This window comes from Palaemon carinicauda, chromosome 29 (genome assembly GCF_036898095.1).
Source record: "Palaemon carinicauda isolate YSFRI2023 chromosome 29, ASM3689809v2, whole genome shotgun sequence".
Classification (NCBI taxonomy): Eukaryota; Metazoa; Arthropoda; class Malacostraca; order Decapoda; family Palaemonidae; genus Palaemon; species Palaemon carinicauda.
In genome coordinates this window covers 51,052,596-51,066,620 of record NC_090753.1, presented here as the reverse complement: position 1 = coordinate 51,066,620, position 14,025 = coordinate 51,052,596, and the positions used below count along the sequence as shown (strand labels likewise).

At 35.3% G+C, this 14,025-nt stretch overlaps 1 protein-coding gene across 1 annotated transcript in view; it reads right to left on the bottom strand.

The window, feature by feature from the left end:
- Nucleotides 1-9,638: 9,638 nt before the first annotated feature.
- Nucleotides 9,639-14,025, bottom strand: part of LOC137622569 (uncharacterized) — a 24,368-nt gene continuing 19,981 nt past the window's right edge. Inside the window, exon 2 of the mRNA XM_068353174.1 lies at nt 9,639-10,195. Within this exon, the coding sequence (XP_068209275.1) occupies nt 9,639-10,195 (557 nt within the window). The remainder of the gene's footprint in view (nt 10,196-14,025) is intronic.

The following is a 14,025-nucleotide window of genomic DNA, read 5'->3' as shown; positions in this document are numbered from 1 at the left end:
TCTCTCTCTCTCTCTCTCCATATATATATATATATATATATATATATGGTATGAAACTGAATACTTCAGAATACCCTAATTCACCACTCTCTTCCATTTTATTACCCATCAAAGGTCGTCCTTTTCTGCAACATTGGTCAGTGTGTAGACGTATATAAATGGCGTCTATCTTTCGATAGTTTCAAATATTGGTGAGTTGCAAAGGAAAATAGAATCAGTACCTAGTTTATTAAAAGCTCTTATTCAGCAAAATATTCAAAGTTGAATCAGAAGCGTTTAATCTATACATAACTCAATAAGTGTTCTTTATTGTACAGTTATGTTAAGAAGTCATAATTATGGAGATTTTTTCCACACGATATCATTCTCGCTTTAGCACTGAAATCATAAATGTGACTGTGGTTATTGCCATGATATTTTTCATCATCGTACCTTGCTGATATAACTGCTTATATTCAATCGGAATTGTTCAGGGGGCATTAATCGTTTGCTTTTCAAAGAGCAAATGGAATGACACTGTGAACTTATATAAACTGTATATATATATATATATATATATATATGTATGTATTTTTGTATATGTAAACATATCCATGCATTTACATATATGTATGCATATGTATACATATATATGTGTATATGCATAAATGTTTAATATACTATAACAATTCCTCTTTGTTCAAAGGGTTACTACTGCACTATAATTGTTCAGTGGCTAGGTTCCTCTTGGTAAGGGTAGAAGAGAGATTTTAGCTATGGTAAGCAGCTCTTCTAGGAGAAGGACGCTACTAAAATAAAACTATTTTTTTTTTCTAGTCTTGGGTAGTACCATATCCTCTGTATGATGGTCTTCCACTGTCTCGGGGTAGATTTCTCTTACTTGAGGGAGCACTTCATAGCACACTTACCTGTTTCCTTATTTCCTTTCTCTTAGAAGAGCTGCTAAAGAGTCTATTCTACCCTTACCAAGAAGAAAGTAATCACTGACCAATTAAAGTGCAGTAGTTAACCCCTTGAGTAAAGAAGAATTATTTGGTTAGTTTAGTGATGTCAGGTGTACTAGGATGAAAGAAGAGAATGTATAAAGAACAGGTCAACCTATTATGTGTATGTGTAGGTAAAGAAAAAAAAATTAGCAGTAAATAGAGAGGGGACCAATGCTGCATTATGTGGCCAGTCAGAGGACCCAATAACTCTCTAGCGGTGTTATCTTAAAGGATTTGTACCACATATTTCCTACACGCTCGTGCACTGTAACGGTTTTGCTTTTTCCATCTTATCACTTGCTCTTCCCTGCACTGTTAATAAACCAACCTGTATAAACCTGATAGCTCATGCTTGATTTTGTTTTTAATTTTTGTGACGTTCTTGCTCATAAGTCCTGATATTTAAGCTCGATACCTGTTTAATAATGTTTAGTTGCATTCACCTCGCCTCTCAGTTACAACCCAACGGCTCTCTCACACAATTAGTGACCACCGGGGGACTTGCTTCCTCCTGCCACCCCTCTCACTGCCGTCCCCTACTGTTTGATGATACAGCCCACCGAACCTGACTCTTCTACACACTCCGCCTCAATGAAACTGCCCCTCTTCACCAGTGGAGAAGCGTTCTCCTTATTCTAGCATGCTGAAGTCTAGTTTCGCATCAAGGGCATGACTAGCTTGAGTAGTAAAGCAGATTATGTCCTAGCGGCAATCTCAGAGGACAAATTACCAGAAAACTTCGATTGGCTTTGCAAACAAGGGGACTCCCCAATAGCATACGACGCCCTCAAAACATACCTCCTGGAACAGTAGTCGTCATCGGGAGATGCCCGTATAGCCAAGGTTTTACAGCTCTCTCAACAACCCTTGGGGGACCAAAAGGCTTTGCTCGCCCTCAGGAAAATAATCAGTATTGCTCGCATGCTGACGGCTCTCCTCTTAAAGTGAATCTACTTAGTGCCCTTTGGGTACGGTCCCTACCCGAACCTGTAAGCGCTGCCATCCACGATGTTGATATTTTGCACATGAAGGACCTTATGACCAAAGTCAACGCCCTTATAGACAGCCACTTCACCACCTTCAAGACCTCTGTCAATGCCTACATTCCTGACGAAGAGGATAACTATTCAACATCGACCGGGGCTGACGTGAATGCGCTAGGACACAGACACCAACCCCATGACGTGCCAGAGCGGCAACAAAGCCACCTTCCACCGACATATACCACCCCTCACTTACGCCCCAACCAATAACCTCTCCAGCCTCTTACAGACACCCATTCAGCTGTAGTTATGCTACTACTACCCCAGATTCGGGGCTGCTGCGAAGCAATGTACGAACAGTTATCAGTGGCCAAAAAACGTGAAAGTAGGCCATCGCTTGTGGCAGTGACCTTCTCTGTCACTAATATCTTTTTTTTACATGATACAGCTATAGGCGTGCATTTTTTAGTAGACACAGGTGCTTGCCATTCTCTTCTGTTAAGGCCACTCTCCAGAACAAGACATAGTCTTTTTAAGTCTGCCGACGTCTGTCTGGCAGCTGCCAACGGATCTGCGATTTCCAACCACGGTTATAAAGCACTCGCATTATCATTTGGAAGCATCAAATATGATTGGAAGTTTCTTGTTGCTGACGTCCCATTGGCAATCTTCGGTGCGGATTTCCTCTCACATTTCCACCTCCTGGTTGATGTCATTCACTGACAGGTAGTTAACTTGGCTTCATACTCTTCGACACTCTCCAATCCTCCCCCTCCAAACCCTTCCAAACTCGCTCTCCACAACAGTGCACCCATGGATGCCTACGCCCACCTCCTCTTCGTCGTATCCAGAAGTATTCCATCTAGAACTTCATCAAATGTCTATTGTTCTTGCAAAACGTGATATTTATCACCATATAAAAACGACATGGCCTGCAGTGTTTACCAGGTTCAGGCATCTGGCACCGGATCGTTTGGCACCTGCTAAACAAATGTTCCCTGAAATGGAAGAAATGGACCTTCGCCAACAGGCCTTAAGCTCATGGTCGTCACCCTTACACATCATACTGAAGAAAGATGGTTCTCTGCATCCGTGTGGGGAATACAGGTACCTGAACATGCAGACAGACAGAATCGGATCACTACCCCCTCCCAAACATCACCGACTGGACCTACAGTTTGCAAAAAGGGAAAGTTTTCTCCACAGCCGGCCTCCTGAAGGGTATTATTAGGTGTCCATGAACCAAGAAGACATCCCCAAGATGGTCATCACCACCCCCTTTGGTACATACACCTTCAATTACTCCTGTTTTGGGCTTCATAATGCCGGGGCCGCTTTTCAACACCTCATGGATGGCATCTTGAGAACCTCCCCTTCTGTATATGTTATGTGGACAACATACTTGTGTCTTCTTCCTCCAAAGAGGAACACCTCCATTACCTACGCATCATGCACAACCACTTACAACAGAACAGCCTTGTAGTCCGGTACGACTAATGTACCTTTGGCTCCAACGAATTATCGCCCCAACCATTGGCAGTAGAAAACTGTCAAAGGCAGAATCCAGCTACTCTACCTTCGATTGTGAATTGCTGGAGGTGGACTTGGCTCTCCGTCACTTTTCTCACTTTTTGGAAGGTACGTCCTTTGTCATTCCCACGGACCACGTGCCTCTAGTGCACATCTTCACTCAACAGTCCGACGTCTAGTCCACCCTTCAATGCCGGCATCTCTCTGCATGGCTGAATATAATTGCACCCTTCAACACATCCCTGGGAAAGTGAATCTCGTTGCCGATGCGCTGCCAAGAAACACATTGGCCGCTATTCACCTGAGATTGGCTTACAACGTCATGGCAGAAGCCCAATGAAAATATGCAGAGTACCAAGTATGTAGGGCATCCTGCACATCCCTCCATTGGGAAGACGTCCCCCTCGACGACTCCAACGCCACCCTACTCTGTGACGTCAGTACTGGTAGACCTAGCCCGTTGATACCTGCTTCCATGCGCCGACAGGTGTATGATTCAATTGCTGGCCTTTAACATCCGTAAATTAGCCAAACTGTAGTGTTGTACCAAGAAAAGGAAATATGTGTTGAAAGGTTGAATCTGTGCAAGTGTCTGTCTATCCAAATCTATCCAAACATTTAGCCGTCATTTTTGACGGGTTACGTACACTAGTATACTATATATGCATATGTATTTTATATACATTATACATATATATATATATATATATATATATATATATAATTTTACGATCCCTATAATTATGATTAATTCTAACCCGAACATTGAAATCAAGTATAAATCAAGCGTAACGATTCATCTTTACCTCGAGTCCCGAATTGAAGAAAGAAAACCACAATGTAAGCAAACGGTTTCAGACACGTCAGATCTCAAGGCATCATCTTTTTGCCTTCCGCAAACATACGCCGAATTCTTCAAGGATTCTGTAGTTTTTTTCTTTATTTGTAGAGAGCAAACACTTTCCATTCTCCTGTTTCTCGAGGAGTCCGGAGCTGGGCTGACGACGGCGCCAGGAGAAAGAGTTCTTATAACGAAGCGGCCGCAGGAAGGACTTGCTGTCTGAGAAGAGAGGAGGGATTTGATGCTGGCGGTTTCAATGTGTTTTATTCTGTGTGATGGTTTATTAAAGGGGATAATTAAGTTTACTTCAAATAGTTAGCTAAAGATAAGAATGAAGGGAATTGTTTCGTCACTGATTACTTATGAATATGTGTATGTATATATACATATACATATATATACATATGCCTATATATGTATATATGGTATATATATATATATATATATATGTGTGTGTGTGTGTGTGTGTGTTCATACGTGTACATATACATACGTGCATATACGTGTCTGTATACTCACGTACATTATATATATGTGTGTATGTATGCGCTCACACATACACACACACACACACACACACACATATATATATATATATATATGTGTGTGTGTGTGTGTGTGTGTGTGTGTATATATGTGTGTATGTGTGTATATATGTGTGTATATATATGTACATTACACACAAACATACATACACATATATAAATATATATACATACTTTATATATATATATATATATATATATATATATAAAGTATGTATATATGTGTATATATACAAAATATATCTATATATAAACATATATACACACATATATATTTCTTCCCAGTCACGCTCAGCTGCATTGCCAGACGTATAGTTACTAGGTCACTCCTCATCCCTCGAATAGGGGTAAAGGGAGTAGTCATACACGTGTGAGAGGTGGTACTTTAACAGGTACTTCGACAGGTACACATTGAAACCACAATCTGACTATTGTCTAGCCGTCATTTTCAACGGGTCGCGTACACCTAGTTTACTGTATATATAGTAAATCAAATTAACCGTAATATCTCTAGTCATCGATTATAGAATGAAATCTTTGATAATGATTATAAATGAATGTCGTAATGATGATAAGTCTTAATATAATATCTGGGTAAATGGAAAAGAGAGAAGTTAGTTAAACAAAACCGGGAGAGTTTCAGGATCTCTGTAAATAGCTGGAAGAAAAGATTGATGTTTACCGAAGCTGACATCGAAATAGATGAAACAATCTGTGAGGCCATTTTCCTTCACAAAGGGAAATCATTGAAGTTGTTTGAAGGTAAGAGATAAATAGTGAAATCTTTTGAGATGAAAATCTCGAAAGAATTAGATTTTAAATGGACCAAATGAATGAGAAAATTTATATACTGTTATTATCATCATCATCATCTCCCAAGCTTTTCAACGCAAAGGGCCTCGGTTAGATTTTGCCAGTAGTCTGTATCCTGAGCTTTTAAAGAATTATTTCTCCATTCATCATCTCCTCCTACTTTACGCGTCATAGTACACAGCCATGTAGGCCTGGGTCTTCCAACTCTTCTGGTGCCTTGTTAAAAACACACACACACACACACACACACACATATATATATATATATATATATACAAATTCATACCAACTGTTTATACAGAGGTCATTATAGTGGGAAAATATTCCACAACAAAAACGGAGTTTTCAATTCAATACTAATTGATCAAATTCAATATTTTTCCTCACAATGATTCCCAAACAATAACACGATATCAATGTTTAACAATTTCCTTTTTTTGTTGAAAGAGGAAGAGAAATAAAATTCGTGAACTCGATATGATCTAAAATGTATTGGCCTTTCTTAAATTACATAAATCATATATATACAGTATAGAAAAATAGAATATCATTGATGGTGGAAAAATTAAATTTTATTCTTGGTTTACATATTTTGCAGAGTGAGGAAAAGTAAGTTATTTATGAGAAAAAAGGCACTAAATGTGATACTTATCTAATTGTTATATAAATAAAAAAAAAGTGTTTTTCCATTGATCCAGATGTTTTTGTATGGAGATAACAAAATTGTTCTAAAAAGAATGAGATGTATATATATATATATATATATATATTTTATATATATACATATATATACATATATATATATATATATATATATACTTATATATATATATATATATATACATATATATATATAATATATATATATATATATATATATTTAATATATATATATACATTTATATATATATATATATATATATAGATATAAATATATATATATATATATATATAGATATAAATATATATATATGTGTGTGTAAATAATATTATGATTTTCGATTTTATTCTTTTCTGTTTACTCATCTTTAAGAAGAATTTTCTATCACTAAAAACTATTTTCGTTATATTTGTTATTCAAAACAGTTATGGGGATAAAAAAAATTATTAGTAAAAAATGGCATTAGATGCTTGTTTCATTTTGCTGGTTAGTTAATTTTCATAAATGGGTTTTTATACTAAAAAATATTCCCATTTCCTTATGACACCCATTTGCTAAATAATAATCTTATTCAGGCTACAATAAAATCCTTATTTAATATTCTATAATACGTTATTAAACGTTACTGAAGAACGCCGCACTGGGGTTCGAGTCACGCTCAAACTCGTTAGTTCCTTTGGTGCCTGCAACCTCACCATCCATGTGAGCTAAGGATGTGGCATTTGCGGGAGTCTATAGGTCTATCTACGTAGTCATCAGCAGCCATTGTCTGGCCCTCCTTGCTCCTAGCTTAAGTGGAGAGAGAGCTTGAATGCTGATCATATGCATATATGGTCAGTCTCTTGGGCATTGTCCTGTTAGTTTAGGCAATATCACTGTCCCTTGCCTCTGCCATTCATGAACGGCCTTTAAAACCTTTAATCATATTTAGCATTTTAATTCAATACTTAACCGCACCATTCTGAATATCCTTATCATTTAAAATGAATTTATTCGAAAGGAATACATAAAAATACTGCTGAAATTGACTCTGATATACTGCATACTATTTAGAGTATTGTATCTCCAAATTAGCCAGTGGAAGACATTTGCCAACTAAAGCATTCCTTAATCAAGCCATTAGAACTGGAAGCTTCAGGTGACCAAAGGCGGCAATTCCAGTGTAACGAGAGAGAGATTCTCCTTTTCCAAAAGAGCCAAGAATTCTCCAAAGTCGAAATCGGCCGACAAAACCGAATTAGAATGTGCTACGCTCCAAGGGATAATGCTCACTTAAACTCTTGTTCAATGGGCAATGCCAGATTGTTGTTGGTTTAAACATTCGTTCTTCCTTTTCGTGAATATAAAAGATATTTCTTCGTGGATGATGGAGAATCTCTCTCTCCCTCTCTCTCTCTCTCTCTCTCTCTCTCTCTCTCTCTTTATATGTATATATATATATATATATATAATGTATATACATTCATATATGTATGTATGAACAGTATATATATATATATATATATATACATATATATATATATATATATATAAATATGCTATACATATACATACATACACATATTTATATATACCCATACGTATATATTGTATATACAAACATGTATATATATATATATATATATATGTGTGTGTGTGTGTGTGTGTGTGTGTATAGATGTATATGTATATATATACCCACAAACCAGCATAACTCATATCGCAAGTAATCGAATCACCAAATCACCCATTAATGAAATTCAAGTTGCGTCTTCTAGTTCTTGTCTTAAATCTGAATTCATGAATACGCAAATCAGTCACTCGGTCGCTGCCCTTATTCACGTTGACCCAGATTCCTTCCCGAGTCGGTTTTGCAATATATCCTTAAACGGACTTAAATATACATTATAAAAAAAGAAGTTACCACGTGAATGATTATGTGATCTATTTCCATATTAGTTGTAAATAGAATTATTATTATTATTATTATTATTATTATTATTATTATTATTATTATTATTATTATTACCATCACTACCACTATCACTATCACTATCATTTTCATTATTATTATTATTATTATTATTATTATTATTATTATTATTATTATTAATAATATCACCATCACTACCACTATCACTATCACTATCACTATCATTTTCATTATCATTATTATTGCTTGCTGAGCCACAACCATAGTTGGAAAAGCAGGATGGTATAAGCCCAAGGTCTCCAACAGGGAAAATTAGCAATAGCAATAGGTAATATTGAAAAAAAATAAATTTACAGCTTTTAAATGAGAGAAATGAAGTTAGGTAAAAGGCTAAAAAGTCCAAACACCAACCAATTATGCTTTCAGTTCACCTTGTAAGATGAACAGTAGGTGCTCTTCTCTTATATGAAATAAGTCGGGTTGTATTCTTGAGTGAATTTTAGTCTTTTTAAGTGACCTAATAACTATTCCAATTAGTAATAAAACATTTCATGGTGGCGATTGATAAGGAAAACGATGTATTTTTTGGCTATGACACTATTCAAATCTATCAGGCATCAATCAGCGTCCACGGCATACTATCAAAGCGCACTGATTGACGTGAAACCTTGAGCAGTGATAGCAATGTTGCAAATTTCGTTATCAATTTTTACTCTAAGCAATGTTGCAATTCGTTTTATCAAATTTGTACTCTAAGCAATGTTGCAAATTTCTTTATCAATTTTAATCTAAGCAATGTTGCAATTCGTTTTATCAAATTTATACTCTAAGCAATGTTGCAAATTTCTTTATCAATTTTTACTCTAAGCAATGTTGCAATTTGTTTTATCAATTTTTACTCTAAGCAATGTTGCAAATTTTCTTTATCAATTTCATGCCTTAAGCAATGTTGCAGATTTCTTTATCAATTTCATGCCTTAAGCAATGTTGCAAATTTCTTTATCAATTTCATGCCTTAATCAATGTTGCAAATTTTTTTATCAATTTCATATTCTAAGCAATGTTGCAAATCAAGTTCTATCGTTATGTTCCAATCTCCTAATTGCTGAGATGTTTTGCAATGGTTTTGAATTTAACTTCTTTAGAGAAGAAGTTGAGTAGGCCTTTAAAATCAAAATTAATATTACCATTATGATTATGCCTCCAAGATTAATATCATTATGAAATTGATATAATTATTACTGCTGTTGTGATCATCACTATCATTTGCATATATTGTAACCGAGATGGAACGCCTTCTTTAACTGTATAGACCTACTTTAATTATCCTTAATGATTTGGTTTCGTTAATACCATCATCATCATAATCAGTGGTAGTAGCCACAGGTAGTAGTAGTAGTAGTAGTAGTAGTAGCAGCTGTAGTAGTGGCAGTAGCAGTAGTAGTAGTGGTAGTAGAAACAGCACCAGTAGTAGTAGTAGTAGCAGTAGTAGTAGTAGCAGCAGCAGCAGCAGCAGCAACAGTAGTAGTAGCAGCAGCAGCATCATCATCAGCAGCAGCAGCATCAGTATCAGCATCAGCAGTAGTAGTAGTAGTAGTAGTAGTAGTAGCAGTAGCAGCAGCAGAAGCAGAAGCTATAGTAGTGGTGGTAGCAGTAGTAGTAGTGGTAGTAGAAACAGCACCGGTAGTAATAGAAGTAGTATTAGCAGCAACAGTAGTAGCAGCAGCAGCAGCATCAGTATCAACATCAGCAGCAGTAGTAGTAGTAGTAGTAGTAGCAGCAGCATCAGCATCAGCAGTAGCAGTAACAATAGCAGCAATAGTAAAACCGATACAAAATGGAAAAGTTCGTAACTTAAAGAGAAAGCCGTCCTCAAACAAAGCAAATCTCGTATTAAGAGAAGCGGACGACATTCGAATGATGTCTGGCATGAGGAAAGTTGAGTTAAAAAGTTAAAGTCGCCAAGGGATACGATACTCAGTAGCGACTCTGCGAAGAGAGATGGTCTATAACGAAAGATTTCATGGTTTTTTGAAGTTGATGTATTTCTTTGGATTATTTTGAGCAGAAAGTTTATTGGCAGATAAATATATTTGTATTTATATATATAAATATATATATAAATATATATATACAGTGTATATATATATATATATATATATGTATAATATAGATGTATATACACATATATACTGTATATATAGATAGATATATATACAGTATGTATATATATATATATATATATATATATAAATATATATATATATATATATATACACCTCGTTGAGGGGGAGAAAGTAGTCATACCCTGCTGAGAGGGGTGTTACCCCCCGAGAGATACACAAATTTCCGAACCAGTGAGTTGTTGTTGTTGTTGTTGTTGTTGTTTTTGGAAAGGTTGGAAGGGTTGAAACTGTGAGTGTGTGTGCATATCTAAATATTCAGCCGTCATTTTCTGACGGGTCTCGTACACTAGTAATTATAAAAAGTGCTCCTGCCTTCAGTGTGATATTCTGTTGCCAGTGATGAGCCGCCACAAATGGACATCAGGCCAAAATAAAACAATACCCATTTCGCAGGAGACGAACATGAATCCACAAACTATGAACCCTTCTAGACTAACCCCCCTCCCCCTCACAACATTATATTTCTCTGTCCATTTAGGGAATTAAATATCCATTTCAACATTAGCTGGAATTAATTTGAGCCAGGGAGGAGATGGGGTGGGGGGAGTCAGGATATGTGAGGGAAGTGGGCAACAGGACTCGGGCTGACCTCGCTCGCCAATTCTGATGAATGTATCAAATTATCATTTCGGTTTCCCTGTTGCCTTGATATTGGAATTGGATAAATAAAACACACTAGCAAAAAAGATAATCATGATAAGAGAAAAATCCTATTAGCTGGTTGTCTTCATTTATGCATGGTTTTGTGGAGTACACTCAAATGAACTGGTAAGGATAAGTAATGTTATGCCAGCTGGGATGTGATGGAGGGATAGTTTTATAAGTGGACTGTATCTTATTGTTATCACAATTCGAAAACGAATAAAAGCCCTTATAACAACATCTCCTTTCTTGAATGGTTTCCAGTTTAAAGGGAACATCTCTCACATCAAACATTGCAATCTGAAATGTCATCCCTAAATATGTTTCATAAATGAGCAACTTGACGCAGGCCTAGTGATACAACTATGGTTTCAGTGAACCTGAGTACACTCCACAGTACATACGTTTAATCACTAACGCCCCCACCCCCCCACCCCTACCCCCCCTCGCTCTTTCAATTTTGTTGCAACCCACTTGGTCAAGACAACGTTTTGTATTTTGTTAAGCCAAAATTTATATTAATCTTACTAATGCTTAACTTTCCAAAGGTAGAAGAGACTCTTTAGCTAGGGTAAGCAGCTCTTCTAGGAGAAGGACACTCCAAAATCAAACCATTGTTCTCTAGTCTTGGGTAGGGCCATAGCCTCTGTACCATGGTTTTCCACTGTCTTGAGTTAGAGTTCTCTTGCTTAAGGGTACACTCGGGCACACTATTCTATCTTATTTCTCTTCCTCTTGTTTTATTAAGGCTTTTATAATTTACTAAGGAGATATTTATTTTAATGTTATTACTCTTCTTAGAATATTTTATTTTCCCTTGTTTCCTATCCTCACTGTGCTATTTTCCCCTGTTGGAGCCCTTGGGCTTATAGCATCCTGCTTTTCCAACTAGGGTTGTAGTTTACCAAGTAATAATGATGATAATAACTATTCCATACCATGGTTCGCTTGCTAACTGTCCTCCTTCTTTCACCCACCTTTCACATCGGTTAAAACCATTATATCAAGAAAATTGGTTTCTTGTTATTTGGCGTTGCAGTTCTTAAAAGTAAGGGAGTTCCTTCCCTTGTAAATAGAGAGAGAGAGAGAGAGAGAGAGAGAGAGAGAGAGAATTAGGAGACTTAGGTCAGAGCCGGCCATTCGGCGCGTACCTTGCCCATGGAAGTTGGTGGTCACATTAAATGTATACTTACATGCTTTTATTTTCTGACCATATTTGGAAGGCAGGGGCGCTTTAAAAAAAAAAAAAAAAAAAAAAAAAAAAAACAATAACCCTTCCCCTCCCCCCCCCCCCCTTAGAAAGGTGCTTGGGCCTGCCCGAGAAAGAAATAAGCAAATTGCATCCCTATTTATCTACAAAATGCATCATATGAAGGGTTTGAGACATCCACAAATATGAATAAGGATTTTCCGTCAGCTAACAAGATCTAGGCACGTTTATTTCATCCATGTATTTGAGTTTGTACAGAAAGTCCTTGTTTTTTTTATTCTGGTGGAAATTATTTATCCAAATCAGTTTTCAGTTCCTGTGATCTTTTTGCAAAATATTTTTCATTGATAGTGACGGGTGATAAATTCGTGGAGGATCAAAATTGGTTGATACAAAGAGAAAATTTTGAATCAAAATTTTTTGATAGAAAGAGAAAATTTTGAATCAAAATTTTTCGATAAAAAGAGACAATATTTAATCAAATTTTTTCGATAGAAAGAGACAATTCTTAATCAAAATTTATTGATAGAAAAAGACAGTTTTGAATCAAAAATTTTTGATAGAAAGAAACTATTTGGAATCAAAAGTTGTTGATAGAAAGTGACAGTTTTGAATCAAAATTTGTTGATAGAAATAGACGAATTTGAATCAAAATTACTTGATAGAGAGTTACAATTTTGAATCAAAGTTTGTTGATAGAAAGAGACAATTTTGAATCAAAGTTAGTTGATAGAAATAGACAATTTTGAATCAAAATTTAGTGATAAAAAGACAAGTTTGAGTCAAAATTTGTTGATACCAAGAGGCAATTTGAATCAAAATTTGTTGATAGAGACAATTTTGAGTCAAAATCTTTCGATAGAAAGAGACAATTTTGAATCAAAATTTGTTGATAAAAGGAGACCATTTTGAATCAAAATTTGTTGATAGAAAGAAACAGTTTTGAATCAAAATTTTCTGATAGAAAGAGATGAATTTGAATCAAAATTAGTTGATAGAAAGAGGCAATTTTGGATCAAAATTATTTGATAGAGAGAGACAATTTTGAATTAAAGTTTGTTGAAAGAAAGAGACAATTTTGTATCAAAGTTAGTTGATAGAAATAGGCAATTTTGAATCAGAATTTATTGATAGAAAGAGTCAATTTTGAATCAAAATTTGTTGATAGAAATAGACAATTTTGAATAAAAATTTGTTGATACAAAGAGACAATTTTGAATAAAAATTTGTTGATACAAAGAGACAATTTTGAATCAAAATTTGTTGATAGAAAGAGACAATTTTGAATCAAAATTTGTTGATACAAAGAGACAATTTTGAATCAAAATTTGTTGATACAAAGAGACAATTTTGAATCAAAATTTGTTGATACAAAGAGACAATTTTGAATCAATTTGTTGATACAAAGAGACAATTTTGAATCAAAATTTGTTGATACAAAGAGACAATTTTGAATCAATTTGTTGATACAAAGAGACAATTTTGAATCAAAATTTGTTAATACAAAGAGACTTTTTTGAATCAAAATTTGTTAATACAAAGAGACAATTTTGAATCAAAATTTGTTAATACAAAGAGACAATTTTGAATCAAAATTGTTAATACAAAGAGACAATTTTGAATCAAAATGTTCTGATAGAAAGAGATGAATTTGAATCAAAATTTGTTGATACAAAGAGACAATTTTGAATCAATTTGTTGATACAAAGAGACAAT